We start from the raw sequence: 17,229 nt of genomic DNA, 5'->3' as shown, positions 1-17,229 counted from the left end.
CAATTAATGCTAGTCATATTTGTTTTGAAATTTAGCGAAGGAAATTTGAAAGGCCGGAAGTGCCTTTTAGCCTGAGAAGTTCAGTTAAAGACTTACAGCTTCTTCACTGATTGCAAAGAAAATGATTTCTTGTGAAGAGAGATTATGTATTAATTTGATAATTTCATTTTGGATTTTCTTATTTTTGAATTTATTTTTCTGATTTGTAATAATTCAGTGATGAGAAATTAATCTGTGGCCCAAATTCCGTTTTTCAGGGTGTTTGCCATGGAAAAGAAAATTTTATAAGTTCAGGTATGCATTAAAAATTTACAAAATATTATATTAAGCACATTTGTAATTAATAATGGTTATTAAATAGGGTTGAGTAGAGTTCAATTTGGTCTGTAATCATATCTAGTGATTAACAAAATTGCGTGACCGTGAAGCAGTCATGGGTATAATTATAGACAAATTGGGGGACACAAAGTCCTGTTACCAATTAATCATAACTGTTACAATTTCTGAAAAACAGATAGACTTAGGACAAACATCTCTAGTGAGACAGTGTCTAAATTAAAAAATTCCTCAACTTTGTAAATTCCACAACTTTTTTAGGATAAGTGGTTGTTGCTATGGTTATTGTGATCAAATCTGTGATTGGTGGATTTGACTGAAAGGACAAAATATGATTGGCTGCCTCAACTGTCTGATTACAGGTGTCCGATTACAGCCAACTATGCAATTACACTGTCTGATTACAACTCTACAAAATGATTAGTGAAAAATAAAGCAGCTACTGCTCCAATCACATTTGGAGAAATTGTAATGGTCATGATTAAATTTATAAAAAAAAAATAATTCACGGACTTGGACCCTTAAAAGAGCTACATTTACATCCAGTAATGAAATGAGGAATTTGATGTTTTTTTTTGTATATTACAGTAAGCATGTTATTTTGTTCCATTGTTCAAAATAGGTATAAGTATCCAAAGGATAGGCTTCTAACTAGCTTTAATGCTTTTATAATTGGTCCAATGGATTAGATCTTTGGACTAGGCTTCAGATTAAGATCTCTTGGAGCTCTACTCTGTTTGAATGTGTAACCTACATACACATGGAGGGTAAAATTGTTGTGGTGATCCACATTTAATGGGTGATCCATGTGTGTCAGACTTAAGCTCAGGGGACTCACATTTCATTGTAAATGATCTCGCGACAAACGTGCAATCACACTGGTTTGTGTACACTATTTATATTCTCCTACTCACCAGTAATCTGGTCATATAATCAGTCAACCCGAAATGCCTGTCATATTTCTGTACTTCCATCACAAACCTATCAACAAATTCAATGTAACAGACATGGTTTGATGCTACTCTGGTTTAAAGATTTAATGAATGTAACAAAAGAAGTTACAATATATAGACCCAATGTTTTGATTCTCCTGTCTAGTGCCTTCATCAGGGTTGATCTAATTGCTGCAACAAGAGGTCCTTTTATACAATCACTGATTAGCTGCCTTTTTTCTGATGAGGTGTAAATAGGCTTCAGTTACTATGCCAAGCTTCCAAACAAAGGCTCCGGTGGTAACACCGATTAGTGATGATAATTTTAGACTTATCCCACCCAATTATATGGTTAGTTAGGCATGTGTGCTCCGATAAAACTCAATTTTTCTTTTTTGCAAAAGAAAATCGCTTTTTGATGCTCTTTCAAATGTGTACCAAACTGATGTTTGGTCTGTCTGCTTGAACATGAAAAGGACAGACATTTGCCCTTTCTTGATTCAAATTTTCCAGAAGATTTCAAGGGAATTTAGAGACAAGTGTCTATTGTAAACCTACCCACATGGGCAAATACCACGCTTTCGATTCTCACCACCCTATTTTCTATAAAAAGTCTGTGGCCAAAACTTTTCTCAGGAGGGCTGGCTGTCTACCATCTTTACTTGATTTGAAGGCTGAGGAGAGGAAATATGTTTCTAATGTCTTTAAGTTAAAAGCAAATGGCTATACAAAACTTATTCCTTCTCAAGGTTCACCTATCGTGTCATGAATAAAGACTTTGAAGACTGGTTTTTAGTTTATAGTGATAGAGTTGGAGGAAAGTAGTTATCAAAAGCTATGATCCACTGAATACAAGGATTTTTTCTGGCTTTTCACTGACATTTTTTCTGCTCCAATTGTGACTTTAACATGATGAGCTGTAAAAGGGGAAAGAAATTGTCAAGGCAGCCTGAAGGGGCTGGGTGGATGGTACCTATAGTACAACTGATGAGGAATGGTTTGATACCCAACTAACTTTTGGGGACATTGACATTGAATGTGCTCCATGACCATGTTGGCTGGGTGTTCTGCATTCTAGCTGTACAGTAGTAACAAGGTGCTGTCTAAGTGGATTGATAACACCAATCATTCACTTCATGAAAATGAACACAAAGGTTTAAGCTCTGATCTTTTAACCCTTTTCACCCTAGCATCAGTATGGATATTCTCCATACTTTTCTCTATACATTTCTTAAGGTGCTGATAAGGAGAATTTATTTAACAATCAAGAGGTTCTTTAGTTAGTAACATTTCCTTTATTCTAGTTAATCTTCTTTGATTCAGAGGCAATATTGTAAGGAGAAATTAGATGCTGGTCACTCTTAGGGGTCAAAGGGTGGAACATAAAATAGTTAAAAGAAGCCATGACACCAAAATACAAATGCATGCTGATTGGCTGGTTGGAAATTGATTGGCAAGTACTATTTACCTTTGAGCAGCTGAAGAGACAAAATATGTCAACAATTTAATTTCTGACCATTTTTCAGCACATTGACAGAAATAAACTAATTTTAATTTTAATGATTCACCTCAGTATTGGTGAAAGTGGTGTAATTTTTAATTACTTCAGATCAAAAAACACAAAGGCACTGCCATGGCTTGGATGCTAATCTGTTGACCTGATATTCAACACACCACCAACCTAATTAGCCACTTTGTGTCCTAGCTCTACTGATAAATAAGCATGCTTTAAGTGGCATAAGTGTATACTAAAACAGTGGATATCAATGAAGGCGCACTCTGATTGGCTGCTCAAACTCTGAATATCCTTTGCTATTGACTTCAAAATATCCTTTGTCATTGACCTTCAAGCACTTTTGTGTGCAGGATTTGTGCCTGAAAAGATTGTAATTGTTTGTTGCTGGAATAAAGGAGTTAAAATCATCTTTTTGTGCTATATTATCACATTGTATAATAAATATTAAAACATTTTTTTACCCCAGTGTGGGTGGCTGGTGGTGAATATTTACCTCACTATATTGCAGCTCAGTAAATATCTATAACTAGCCACCTCCACTTTACAAATAAGTTCAGTAATTCATGTCTGCTTTGTAATGTTTACAGGGATTTGGTATTGTTGGTCTTCACACCTGTTGTCATCTTCACCATGCAGGAGCTAGGTGTATTGGGATCATGGAGAGAGATGGAAATCTCTTCAATGTCAATGGAATAGATCCTAAAGAACTTCAGAACTAAAAACTGCTACAGTGTGTAGCTTTTTACATGCAGAGTTCTCTGCTGTGTTTTTTTTATAAGTATTATTTTAAAATTTCTTTAGCTTACATTTGTCTATTGTTTCTCCTTTACTTCAGGACAATAATGGCTCATTTAAAGGTTTCTTAGATGTAAAGGTTTGTGAAATGCTGTGAACAAAATAACCATTATTATTACCTCTATGTAAGGTTTTGCTAATTTTTTTATGGCAAATTAACATTTTTGCTCAGGTTTACTGACTCAAGGAAATGCTGCTCTATCGATTCTGGTCATCAAAGTCCTTAAATGATGAATAATGAAACGAACACTGGGGCCATAAATTTTTTAATGAAGTAGCTCCTTCCTTCCAGAATATAAGCAAGTTGAAATGTTATATGCTGGTTTACCTGAGACCTTCAGAATGGATTAATGCTTTCAAGTTAGCATTCTGTTCACCTCCTACTCAGTTGGAAAAAGTCTCAAAACCTCAGGTGCTGTCAAGTGACATTAAATCATAAAATAAGTAATTGTAGACATTGGTTTTGAAACATATTCACTTTCATGCAATGTTTCAGATGACTAAGGAGAACCCCCTAGAAGGAGAATGTGACATTTTAGTTCCTGCAGCCAACAAAAAACAAATCACCCTTAAAAACGCCCACAAAATCAAAGCAAAAGTACTCTGTTACTAGTAGTATTTATTTATTAATATTTAATTTTTGGGCCGTTATTTGGTTGTTAGGTTTTCAAGCTTGGTTGCTCATTAGGGAGAAAGGTTATCCCAGTTTGTAGGTGAGTGGAAATCTATAATATTTCTTCACAGGGTTTCCTGACATATTTGGTGATATTAATTTTTGGTTGACCTTTTAACTCTCATGAGTGACATTGACACAATTACTCCTTACAATATCAAGAAGACAAGTGATGAGTATAAAGAAAAATTTCAATCAGGGGCTTATTAGTTGATCCACTACCAATTTCTCCAAACTAACATAAGAATTGTACAGTAGACAGTACGAAGAATTACTTATATGAGATCTTTGGAGTGAAATGGTTGATATACTTTGCCTTTTTTTTTGTTAGATACATTAATTTTACTTTGCGCTATGTCAATCTTCCCTCTCAACAAAATTGTAATAAAGTTCAGAAATAAGGCGTAAAGATGAAGATGGAAGAAACACTCAACGGCATCTCATGTTTCTCCTTCACTTCCTTTATGCTCTAGCTGCTTCTTGCTTACTTTACAACAGAACAGAACATAGTCAAGACTTCTTTATTTCTTAAAAGTAATTACTAGTAAGACAACTTCACCTTTATGTGAATTGTAGAAAGTGGAGACCATCAGTTAGGTCTTTTTTTTCTTAATTACTCTACTTTGTGTACTCAGGTTATTGCTGAGGGGGCAAATGGGCCAACCACACCTGAGGCAGAGGAAGTTCTGATTGAAAATAAGAAACTCTTCATTCTAGTAAGTTTACAACGAAACAGTAAGTGTGATCTGAAGTAAATTTGGATATGAAGCTCTGACTTGCGTTTGTTTATCGTAATTAGTTTTTGCAATAGAGGCATGGTTTGGACTTGAATGTTTTATATTGTGATTATGTAGGACTTTTATATGAATGCAGGAGGTGTGACAGTACCCTATCTTGAGTGGCTGAAGAACATTAATCATGTCAGTTTTGGACGTTTGACTTGGAAATACGAGAAGGAGGCAAATTTCAATCTTTTAGGTGAGCTTGTCTTTTCACTAAGAATACGTTAAATGATGGATCTTCATCACTCATTTTGTATATATAGATAAGTAATTTTATTATGAGTATCAAGTTATTTAAGATAATATTGTCTTCGCCATATGAATTAGTGAAATATGACTGAGAGCATAAACTGCAGTTTCCTTTCAACCTCGAACTCCCATCATGACCAATTTTACCTTTTTTTGAACTGCATAACATTTTTCTTCTTCATCTTTACTTGATTAGCTACCAGAGACAGTTCACCTTCATAGGCATTTTTTTATTGTTTAACACTTTTGGTGACCTCTTTGTATTGCTTAAAGTCATTATGGGTTTTGAATAACCCCTTAGATACAAATATATTGTACAAGTGCTGTTATTTGATAATCTCTTAGTGTTTCTGCATGTTTGTCTCTTCTTCGACAAGTAGCGTCCAAGAAAGCCTGTATAATCATTTCAAGGAAGCCATTCCAATCAAACCATCGGCTGAGTTCTTGTTCTTTTATTTTTAGTACACAGAGGTGGATCTGGGGATGGGTGCGACAACTCTTACGCCCTTCCCTCCCCCTCCCCCCTTTCTCACTGTGATGACCTACGGCTTTTTTATATCACTAGTATCCTGCAATAAAATTTGTTTGCGTCCCCCTGTCAGTTACATCCTTCCTTAGTGGTGCACCCCCCTCCCTAGAAGAATTCTGGATCCTTATCGGCACCCAGCATACTCGATTGAGCAGTCCGACTTTTATTACGTTTTTTGCGACTCAGATGCCGTGCAACCCAAATAAACCCCGCTTTTCTAGATGTGATGTTTATTCGGGGAAACCACTTGTCGATATTTTTACTCTCCCTTACTTGCTTATTTGGGGGATGGTGCTTCATTGAAGGCAGTGCCTTATGGAGCAAACACGGTAACTATATGTAATTTCGTTTGAATTCCCAACTGTCTTGTAAACCTTGAGCTGCAAGATTTGTACATGATTCTCCAATAAGATTTGTTCTCACCCAAAATGTAACGGAGTCTTTTAATTTTAAACTTTGTAATCTTCTAGGGCGCGAATGAAAAAGATATTGTTCATTCTGGATTGGAGTTCACCATGGAACGATCAGCTAAGGTATGTCGTCGCTGATTCGAGGTTTTCTTCACGAAATCACGTCTATATTTGTCCTTACCTTGGGTGCTGAGCCGTCAAAACAGGGCCCACGTTTGATATTTGGAAAACTGCGTCGAGTATATCACGTCATAACATACTGGTAGCATTCCTGGGAAATTAGTAACAAGTATAGAACAAATTTCCCTTTTGTTCCGGTAATACTCTATCCGGTAACAATAATTTCTTGGGTTCAAATCCCGTACGGGCCTGAATTTTTTTCAGGTCCTATTTTCAACTACTATTTCAGTAGTGTTCTGAGCTGTGAGGATCTCCTAAATTCGTTTCTTCACCACACTGCAAATATATGAATTTCATATATCAAAAGTCATTATAACAATATGAATTATTAAAACCGAGGTCTTAGTCATCTACCGAAGCCGAAGGCTGAAGCAGAGAAAACAAAACGAGGTTTGGTAATTCATGAGATTTTTCAAAAACGTATCATAACGATGATGATAACATTAATGGACCACCCACCCAATAAAAATTTATAGGGCCAATACGAACAAATTGTAAATAAGCTAAGGAAGCCCACCAGTTGGCTTTATATTAAGGGAGGCCAAGAAATTGAACTCAGGGCATCAAGAACAAATACAGTAATTTTGGACTTTTCTTCGTAAAAAAGAGAATTTAACTGTAATTTTCCTTTCCTTTTTAGCAAATTATGCACTGTGCTAGTGAGTACGAACTGGGTCTAGACATAAGGACAGCTGCGTATATCGTGTCCATGGAAAAAGTCTACAACACGTACACTGTGGCTGGTTTTACATTTACATAATCCTCCAGTCAAAATTGACCAGTGATGAATTCGTACATAATTTTCATTTGGCTAAATTCATGAATGAGCTTTTTCATAGAGGATATTTATTGTAAAAGCATCTACTGCAGCGCTCATGCGTCCATGATGATTGTGTGTCTGTGTAAACTGGATGAAATGAATGACAACGTTTTGTTGCCTTTTCTGAATTTTGAATCACATAGCAGTCGCATTCTTTGGTCATGGCTTTTCTTGAAACAACGACACTTGACATAGCTGTCACACTTTTTAGGTCATAGTTGTTTTCGAAACCGCGACGTTACGACAGAAATAGGCAGTAAAATGAGAAAATGCGAAAATGTTCGATCAATAAATAACGGAAAGCTCTTGTCACTTTTAATGGGCTTGATAAGTTAATCCTAATTTCTGTGGGATCTTCTTAGGGAACCTGTGATCTTCTCTTTTTATGATTAAGATCTTGTTTCGCCACAATTTGATGAGAACTGTTATTTAAGATTATTTTATTGAGAAGTGAAAGAAAAAAAACCGCTCGTTTTAACGATTTATCTGATGTGTTTTTCGTACTCCTGTTTTCCCCGTTAAATTAAGCTCGTCGTGGAGCGTGGTGCTTCTTGATCGGTTCTTTTTGTAACCATTTAGCTCGTCAGTGCACAGGGACGTAAAGAAACTCAAAACTCAAACATCTTTCATAGCATTTCCTTTTGTACTTTTATGAGTTACTTAACGCTCTATCTGTAACCAGCCCTTTTCTCTTGGACACCTCTTTAATGTGCGGTAACATACGCTTTACGTACCACTCATATTTGCCCTTGTTGGTTTACAAAATTGTAATGGTGAGTGGAACTAAAGTAATGAAAGTAATAAAAGAGACTCGTCCCTCAGGAAGTTGTATCACCTTCAGGCTTAGGGCTCCGCTCTTTCTTCCTGAGGAAACGGAGTGCGCGTGCGCAGTTTTCTCGGAAATTAGTTGCGTGACTTGCATTGTCGTGATGTTTTTGTCTTGTATCCGCCATGTTGGATCTATAAAGAAATAACAGTTACGGGATTACTAAGCCTTTTGCGGAACCGTAAGAAAGAGAACCTTCCGCAAGACAAGAAAAGAAGTGATATTGGCATAGATTTAAAATGTCCACCTCTGAGTATAATAGTTTGCTCTTCGAAATAAGTGAAAGGATCGACGGACTGAATGCACTCCAACGTCTTGTTTTTATTTGCCGTGGGAAGCTAGCCCAGTCTGGCAGTGGAAACGTACACGACGCATTGTCATTGTTTAAAGAACTAGAAGAACATGGTTATCTAGGTGTGGATCGCCTTAAACTCATGAAAGAGCTGTTGAAAAGTGTTAAAGAATGGTCTCTGTTTGGAAAAGTTAAAAAATTCGAGAATAAGCGAAAAGAATACAAAGGCTTGCTTGAAAAGATTATTTGTGCACTCGACGAACTCAATGATATGGAACGGCTGCTCACATTATGTGGAAGAAATATTCGTGATGGCAACATTGGTAACATTGTTGATGTGCGCTCCTTGTTCGAAGAGCTTGAAAATCAGGAAACTCTGGGAATCGACTGCCTCGATGTTGTCAAGGTCATTCTAGCAGAAACGGGAAAGACCGATCTTTTCAAGGAAGTTGAAGAGTTTGAAGAACGAAGAGACCAGGAGGATGGATTCGAAGCAAAGAAAGGTATTTAGTTCTCTGTTTTCTTCATTCTTATAACAATGGCAGTAATCACAGAAGGTAACTATTGGATCGTAGTGGAGTTCTGCGAAAGCGTGATCCTACAAAATTCAATTGTCCTCCACGAGATCTGTAGAAAGGTTTATTTTTTTACGGTTGGTTTGGTTGCTATTGTAGTTCGAAAACATTCCCATTACACTGAATTTTTTATCGGTAACTGAGTTAGTGGTTGGCGTTCAGAATGAAGGGCAATGTTTTTGTTAGTCTTAGAGTAAGTGGGAAGTTAGTGCTAGAGTGTTCCTATATTAATCCGGCCCTAACTTAAGTAAATGGAAATCAAGAATGGTAGACATCACCCTGCAAGCGGCCGGACCCTCTCTTGTAATGATGTCAACAAGATCTCACGTATGTTCCTGATAGAATATGAAAAGCTTCGTATAACTATCTTGCTTTTGCCTTTTACAAACTATAGCTACACTAGCCAAAATCTAGCGAGGAAATATAATGTTTACTCCACGCTCTGCTTCACTTCTGGGCACTAAAATGATGCGAAATGTGAGACTATTTATTTTCTTTCGTTGACACATAATAGTCTAGAAGTCTGAGAGTTTCTTTGGTGTTTTTTCTCGTTCATAAACTTGTTTGATCCATTTAGAGCTCAAAATTTTACAAAGTGCGTGAACTTTTTAGATATTTTGCTTCGAATTGGCTAAAATCCATTGATAGCTTCGATATGCCGTTATTATCTTCGCTATCAAACAATTGATTGTGTTTTTAAAGCTTACATTCAGATTTGAAGAAACAAATTTTGATTTTAAATGTTAGACAAACTGGTGTACTTAGAATAAATCGAGTAATATTCTGAATGATAATCCCTAACCCCAAACAATTTCGTGGCTTTAAAGAACAGAAAACCTAAATTTTATGAGAGGAGCGTGGCGTGACATCCCGAAGAGCACATGCGAGACCAAACGAGAGATAAATGCTAACTGGAGCTTATGTTCACGTTATACGTGGATGTTAAATTCTTGGACAAAGTAGCCTATTCCAACCTTGATCCTTGATACAGATAAGAAGGGAAGGAAGGCTTCAACTGTTGCATATCTCAATGGACAAAAACTGGGCCAAAATAAATCCCTGTGATCATATTGCTCCTCACTGTGTAAAATTCAACACATTTTATAATAAAGTTCGGACATAACGCGCGCTGTTATTGTTATTTCTAGGTTTACTACGTACATAAGAGAAGCTCAAGGCTGCACACTCCGTTTCCGAACGCCTGATCCCAGAAGCGAAAAATCCCAGCTCAAAATGACCGGGTGGCCACTAATCCAACGCAGAACCCCAGCACATATATTGTAGTTTCATTTCAATTCACTACCGACTCAATCCTCCCTGTGAAACTGACGCTAAGCCGCATTTTGATTCTAATTTTCCAGTTTAGACGTTTCTAACGACCCACATACACATTTACCACGACACACGAGCACAATCAACCCAGACACAACCGTTGAAAACCAGCTAGGTTACCCTGCCTCCTTTGAAAACTGGGCCTCGCTGGGGACCACACCGTCACTTATCATCAACAAATTGTTTTAGAGTCACGGGTCCCCTCCTGTCTAATCGACCAAGAGGTCATTGTTTTGATCGGCCAATCGAATTCGCCTCCGGAAGTGTTTACAAATTCAAAATAGTTTCGAAGCATTGATGCATACTGCACAGCTGATCTCGAACCATGGCTCTAAAACAATTGCCAACAAATAGACGGTTCACTTGTAAATTTTGTCCAGCTGACTTTCTGTTTGTTATGTTCTAGCACAAGCAGCGGCTCTTGCATCATCCGTCAGAAATTCACTCATTGGAGGTAGGCCGTATCTTGTTCAATTTTAGGGGCGACTTTGATATAGACTACAAACATGTGGCATGCTCTAGTTCATCCAGCGGTGGATAATATTGTCCACTGAATAATTCTCTAACCGATGGATAGTACAACACATTTTGTTAAAATTATCCTTGAGATAGCTTTCTCTTCCATTTGAACAACTGGGCCCACATGTGCAGTCATTAACTCTTATATAAATGAGGCTAACTAATCCGTCACTTTTCCTTTAAGTTGTACTTAGCCGATGACTCATTCTTGTTGTCCCCTAGTGGTAAATATGAAGACTGTATTCAAGTTGTTTGCTGGTGGTTTAGTAATCGTTTCCGCCTCAGAGGTCTTGAGTGGTTGGTCCTCATATGAGCAGCTTGTCGCTGCTGTACAGAGCTGTGTGCTTCCAGCTGGTACAAACCTGGTTCAAATCACAGACGGCTGTGTGTGCCTCACAGTTCAAGCTGAAAGTTTATCAGCGCTTACAAACTTGTGGAAATTATATCAGGATGGAACTCTTCAGAAACGCCTGTACGATTTCTTTGTCACTGATGAGATGAGAAGACTGGCCGAGGGGGAGGATGTGGAGGTGAATGTCACCATCGAAGAAGAAGAATACCAGAAAGCTTGTGTCGAGCTCATACAAGGGGCCCAAGGTGACCTTGCATTGCTATGTTTGACTCATTTTTTAGCGAATTTATGAGCCCGGATTTCCATACGGATCGTGTTAAGTGTTCCTTGATGCATATCTTTTTTCGTTTCCGCATATTAATGTATTTGTGGCTGTTCACCAAATAGATTGTCAACCTTATCACTCTTAATCTTGCAAGTCCGAAATAAGATACTGGCACCATTTTTCAGCAATTTAAATAAACTTTTTATCTGTTCCTTCTGCTTATTTATAGTGCGTTCATTTGAAGTCAAATTTATCGTGCTAATAATATAAGTTTTAAAGTTACCATTATTGATTTTTATTCTACTAATTTTAGGAGGTGCAACGATTGACAGTGTTGAAAGAAAACGGCGAAACTCTGATTCAGCTGTGTATTTCAACGCAAAAGAATTACCATTGTCAAGGCTTGAATGTCTAGAAACAGAATTAAAATATCTCCACAACAGAATTACACTTCTGGAGGAAAAAAACCAGTATTTGGGATCGCACTCTTTGGAAAAAGTGGACATCGCACCTTTAGGATCATACGATGAAAGTTTTGGTAAGAACTGATTGTGAAATTCAACACTATAGGACTTAGGTGTTGTTGTTTGTTCGTTTGTCTGGTTGTTTTGTGTTTTTCCGTTGTCATGAATTACCATCCTCGGCATTTCGTTTTGATTGTTATGTTACCAAGTTCCCTAAAAAATGAAAACGTAGATCACCACTGAAAACCGCCTTGGCGAGTTTGGTTCCCTCATTACACATAACAATTATTATTATTGTTATTATTATTGTTGTTATTATTGTTGTTATTTTTATTATTGTTATTGTTATTATCATATTTATTATTATTATTATCATCATTATTACCATAGTTATCACGGCTCTAACTGTGAGGTAATCTGTCTTAGATTACAAACCATGGGACCCCACGACAATGGAGAAAGACATTTTAAAGATGGAAGGATCAGAAAGACGCGAGAATAAACAAACAATGAAATTTATGGGCACAGAAAAAATGGATTTTGTACAGAGGTATATAGAAAATGTGCAAGAGACATATAGCTTGACGACTGAGGCAAGTGACAGTGGTTTGGGAGCACGCACTGCTGTGTCCGAAGAGGAAACAGAAGATGTGAGAGGTAAAACTGATTTAACTGTCGTTTCGGTCGTTATTTTTAATGAAACAATGTTAACGATGACTCGTTGCAAAGAGCAAAGGAAAGGAGGAGGGTTGTCAATCACAGCTTATTGCGAGAAGTCAAATCCAAATTTGCGTTTGAAGAAGAAAGAGGTATTTTCATTTTTGTTTTCATTTTAATTTACACGCAGTTTTGGGCGTAGCACTCGAGCTGCAAAATAGAACATCAATATTGCTTTCGTTTATCCAATGAAAATAAACCTATAAGAAGACCAACATAGGGTACGGCCCATTACCGTAATCACTGCCTTTGCAAAAAGTGTTCTCTTCTGAAAAGATGTGACCCCCTTTTCACCCCGTCGACAGCCATTTAGGCCGTTCATGCAGCCAAAATAATCACTCGACAACGACTATTTAATCAGCGACAAACGAACATTGTACTGCGTGGTGATTCGCTTAGGCAGACAACCATTGACAACTTTTAATGCGCTTAGGGAAAACACAAATGTTTCCAACAACAAAGGTGAATGTTTTAAAAACTGCTTCATTATTCGTTTTCTTTTGTGGACATTTTCTTCCCAAGCATAAAAAAAATGTCTCATCCATCAGAAAATGCTACATCACACCCCATCCATTATGAAAACAATCCGTCCGTCAAAGGTCGCTCTTCTCGGTCCCAAAGGTGGCCTTTGTGGAAAAATTCAACGTGATCAAATATTTCTAATCTTTATTTTTCCTTTTAACCTTATTCAGATTCCAGTACAATTAGCGTTAAAGATCTGGGGGAAGAGTCAATACATGAAGTGGATCGAAAACTTTTTGCTGATAAAGTTGGGTTGGATAGGGTTTTTCAATTTTTTGGCCTTAAAGTGGACTTTAGACCTTCCAGTCGTGTTTCTTGTATGAGGCAGATTGCACATAGCTTTCCATACACTCCTGTTGACCTAATGAGGCAATGTTTCGAGGCACTTCAAATGTATGATCTTGTTGACCTTCTGGAGAAGGCGGTGAAAACAATTTCACTTCGTCCTGTCCTTTCCTCGGGAGAAGTCGAGACGTTACGCACTGGTAATCTTCCCACGAAGTCTCACAATAATGTGGTAGTACTGGTAGTAAATGAGAGTGCGGACAAAGACCTCAATCAAAAGATTGAGGGATTTTTTAAAGAATTAAATTCACAGAACGATGTCACTGTAATTGGATCTTCCAGGTTGGAAGAAAAGCTCAAGGAACTGAGGGATTTGAAACGGAACCAGATGCGTTTGAAACGACTAAACGAGGCGGTAACAATAAGGGGAATATATCGGTCTAAAAGCACAAAACTTACATGTGATAATGTGGCCTCTGGGATAAAGTTTGAAATCGCACAGCTTGAAAAAGAAATAGCGATGAACAAACCGCTTGTGGAGGAGCAACTAAAAGAGAGCGAGGAGATTAAGCTGATCATAACGTCTACAATGGACAACTGGATTCAGAATCAAGGTTGGTAGTAAACTACTTTCTAAGCATAACAGAGTATCGACTGTGTGAAATAGTTAATTGTATCAAGGTTTGAAACACAAAAGAAACAAACCTCGAGGCTCATACGTCTGAGAGCAGTTTGAAGGATACGAAACAACATCAGCTGAGGAATTGGCCCACAAAATAATCTTCATGACATGACATGTGATCTGGTTTCGTTATCATTTCGCCAAAGTAAAACATGCTAAACACGGGAACCAAAAGAACGGCGTAAAATGAATTTTAACTAGCATTGATTTTAATTCCATAGCACGATAAGTGTATCTTCATTTCTCACTGGCTCAGATAAGATGTTTCCTCGTAAAAATAAGATGTCGAACAATTTTTCTTAAACTTTCCTTAAATGTCCCTCACCAATGTCTGTTTCGAAAAATGAAATTAAAAAAGGTGCTTGTTTAAGAGATATGATTGGCCAAACTTACCCCATTTGTGCCTGTTCTGACACTAATCACGCGCTTCATTTCATTGGTTCACAGTACGTTTTGCAGCTGAAAACAATGGTTTTTAAAGTAACACTAGACAAAATTCGATAGGTAGAAAGTCTCGAGCGTATGGAACAATTTGATATATAGTTTGTGGGGAAATCACGCAAATTTAAACGACATCGACTCAAAAAGTTCCCCGAGCCGTTCCTTTCAATGTCATAATTTGCATAGTTTTAACCATTTTTTCCCCTTCGAATAATTTTTTGTTAATGCCCCAATTTAAAGGGGATAATTTGTACTCCAAAATTACGCAATAGAAAATATAGGCCATCGTGCTCGTTCAAGAGCTGAAGACTATCGTACCTTTTTACCCGGTCCATTAATTAAAAAAGAATACCATGTTGTCACAATGCGCACGCTTATTAGCCTGATTACGTGATTCCTATGCGCACAAGTACAGAATGCGCAGTGCGATACTGAGGAATCACCTTAACACCCCTCTGTCCAGGACAATGAGAGAAAGATTATGCATAAACTATTTTTCAGTGACACAAATTCGTATTGAGACAAGCTTTTCGGCTTGGTGTCGTCTGCAATTGCTTGTTTTTCTTAGTCTCTGTTCTTTTTGTTTATATTTTGTTGTTGTTATTATCTTTCAACAGAGAAATTCACCGCAATATTTCTAGCTTTCATCATCGATGAAAAGAAATCAATTTACGATTATGATGTTTTATCAGAATGTGTGGCGTCCAAGTTGTCATCGCTGCCACATCACACGAAAATCGTGGTTGGTGCTCCGAGGAGGATAATCATTGATGAGTTTCCTGAGATGCTATCTATTGGTTCTCCAGGCAGGTCAATTAACTCCTCGATCTTCAATTCGATGATTGAGATTTTCATCAAGCGATACCACAAAGTGGATCTCGTCTCAATGATGAGTGAATTATTAAGAACATGTCCGGCACTATTTTTTGAACGAATTGTGGAAGACATCCGAAGCAATCTTTCTACTCTTCCAAGTTTTGAGAAAAGGAACGAACAGGAGCTCGAGTGACGCTAATCATATGTGAATTAAACGAGACACTATTTGAAATAAGAAACATTATCAACAACTAATAAGGGACCGGTCATCCGATCATTACTTATCGCCTAGGGGGTGGGGGTGGGGTGGTAAGAGGATTTTTGTTGTGTCACAATGAAATTTACCAGATTCCCCCTAAGGCTCTGAAGTATTCTTATGATCCCTCTTCATTGGCAGTCAGTTGACTGATTCCCAATCCGTTCCCTCTTAAAAAAAGAGTGATAAATTAATCTTCCCAGAATTCTCCACTCCCCCTCCCCAGGTGATAAATAATTACTGGTGCCCAACAGAATACCACGCGCCATCCCATAGTTGTATTTTTCTTGTTTTCAAGTATCAGAGTTATTCAGTTTTTTTCCTATATTAGGGAGGAAATGCTATTTACATTCAAAGACGTTCATCATCCAGTTGCGGACAAATTTGTTTGCAAAAGCACGACGAATGATACCTGGAAAAAGAATATACCTGAATCTCCTTTCAAGGGAATATTATAAAAACGTTTTTTTTTTTGGTTGTAATTATTCTCTCAGTGGTTTGAGTTAATGTTGCCTCTTACTCAGAGCTGAGCAGTAGAGTTGCAGAGGTATCATAGCGCGAAACTAGAATGAACTCGAGCATGCGCGCACGCAAGACAGTTTTCTCTTTACTGGTATTTACATCTTTAGTCCACTTCGACACTTTGCCCGCTGCGTTGCATCTCCAAGCAAAGGAAAAACCACTAGTATCTATAGAGGTCGCCTCTTATGAGTAAGATATTGATCGATAGCTTTTTAGGTTGGTAGTTAGTGGAATGGGTACAGAATTCATAAAGCTGACATTTATTACACGATGTAACCGAGCATTCAAAGCTGATCTTTACAAATAAACAATAGATCAGATAACTATATTAAAATACTAGGTAGGAACAGATTATGATGCAAAATTCAGCTTTGTAGACTAGTTTAGATGGGTTAATTAGAATTTTTGTAACAATGCGACAACACTATCCAGTAGAAAATGACTTGTAAGAAGTAGCGCAAAGTGTTACTAGCATTTATTGTTGTGCAGATTAGTAACTGCGGAAAAGGCAGTAGTTCTTTTAACGAGATTGAAAAACGCATTTTAAGCAAAGCTCATTTTTGTTTTTAGTCTAATGATCCCGAATATTGTGATTTCGGTAGAAAAACCCATAAACTTCAAGTTAAATTGGTGAGAATCTACAAAGAATTTAAAAGTAAATTGATGACAATTCTTTGCAAACAAGTTGAATTGAACTGAGGTATTGTAATGATTTTCATGAGATTTACACATTCACCCTTCCTTCGCTCTCCTTGACACGCTGTCCTTGTTTTTCCCCAACGTGCTTTGTTAGTGCATGCATTTTTCCTTTCATTACTCTGTACACCACCATTGTTAGTGCTCCTCGGTTTCGAAAATATTTTATCAAGTCGCTCTTTAGGAACATTTGAGTTCTTTTACTATGAATGTAAGATGACCGATCGGTTTTACCAATATTCTCTTCTTTTTTTTTCATTTTTCTAAAGATATTTGATTAGCTCTGACAGATTTTTACAGAAGTACGTTATATAATAGGAACTGTGGGAGGCTAGGGAATAAGCCAACTTTCAAAAAAAAATTATGATAAATAACCGAAGGCAAAGCGAGGAAATTTGCGGTTAATTTTACAGCTCCCTATTACAGATGATGGTAAAGGAGTGGC

General features: G+C 37.3%; 2 protein-coding genes across 7 annotated transcripts in view; both read left to right on the top strand.

Annotated features, from left to right (window-relative positions):
- The window catches only part of LOC149050029 (glutamate dehydrogenase, mitochondrial-like), a 39,355-nt gene that overhangs the window by 631 nt on the left and 21,495 nt on the right, over nucleotides 1-17,229 (top strand). Inside the window, exons 2-6 of one of the 6 annotated variants that reach the window (XM_089196550.1) lie at nucleotides 258-294; nucleotides 3,620-3,658; nucleotides 3,872-3,991; nucleotides 4,888-4,968; nucleotides 5,107-5,230. In XM_089196550.1, the coding sequence (XP_089052676.1) occupies nucleotides 3,896-3,991; nucleotides 4,888-4,968; nucleotides 5,107-5,230 (301 nt within the window). In that variant the 5' untranslated portion in view covers nucleotides 258-294; nucleotides 3,620-3,658; nucleotides 3,872-3,895. Of the gene's footprint in view, nucleotides 1-257; nucleotides 3,992-4,887; nucleotides 4,969-5,106; nucleotides 5,231-17,229 lie in introns of all 6 variants that reach the window. The other 5 variants (XM_089196548.1, XM_089196549.1, XM_089196546.1 and 2 more) reach the window with 5 other exon arrangements.
- Nucleotides 7,167-16,772, top strand: LOC113677256 (uncharacterized). The gene is made up of 7 exons (XM_089196534.1): nucleotides 7,167-8,843; nucleotides 10,654-10,701; nucleotides 10,989-11,363; nucleotides 11,697-11,921; nucleotides 12,274-12,504; nucleotides 13,257-13,985; nucleotides 15,112-16,772. Exons 1-7 carry the CDS (start codon nucleotides 8,288-8,290, stop codon nucleotides 15,501-15,503), a joined length of 2,556 nt encoding a protein of 851 aa, XP_089052660.1. The 5' UTR covers nucleotides 7,167-8,287; the 3' UTR covers nucleotides 15,504-16,772.

The sequence above is a fragment of the Pocillopora damicornis genome, chromosome 2 (assembly GCF_964200805.1).
Source record: "Pocillopora damicornis chromosome 2, jaPocDami1.2, whole genome shotgun sequence".
Classification (NCBI taxonomy): domain Eukaryota; kingdom Metazoa; phylum Cnidaria; class Anthozoa; order Scleractinia; family Pocilloporidae; genus Pocillopora; species Pocillopora damicornis.
This window is presented reverse-complemented; position numbering and strand designations above follow the sequence as displayed.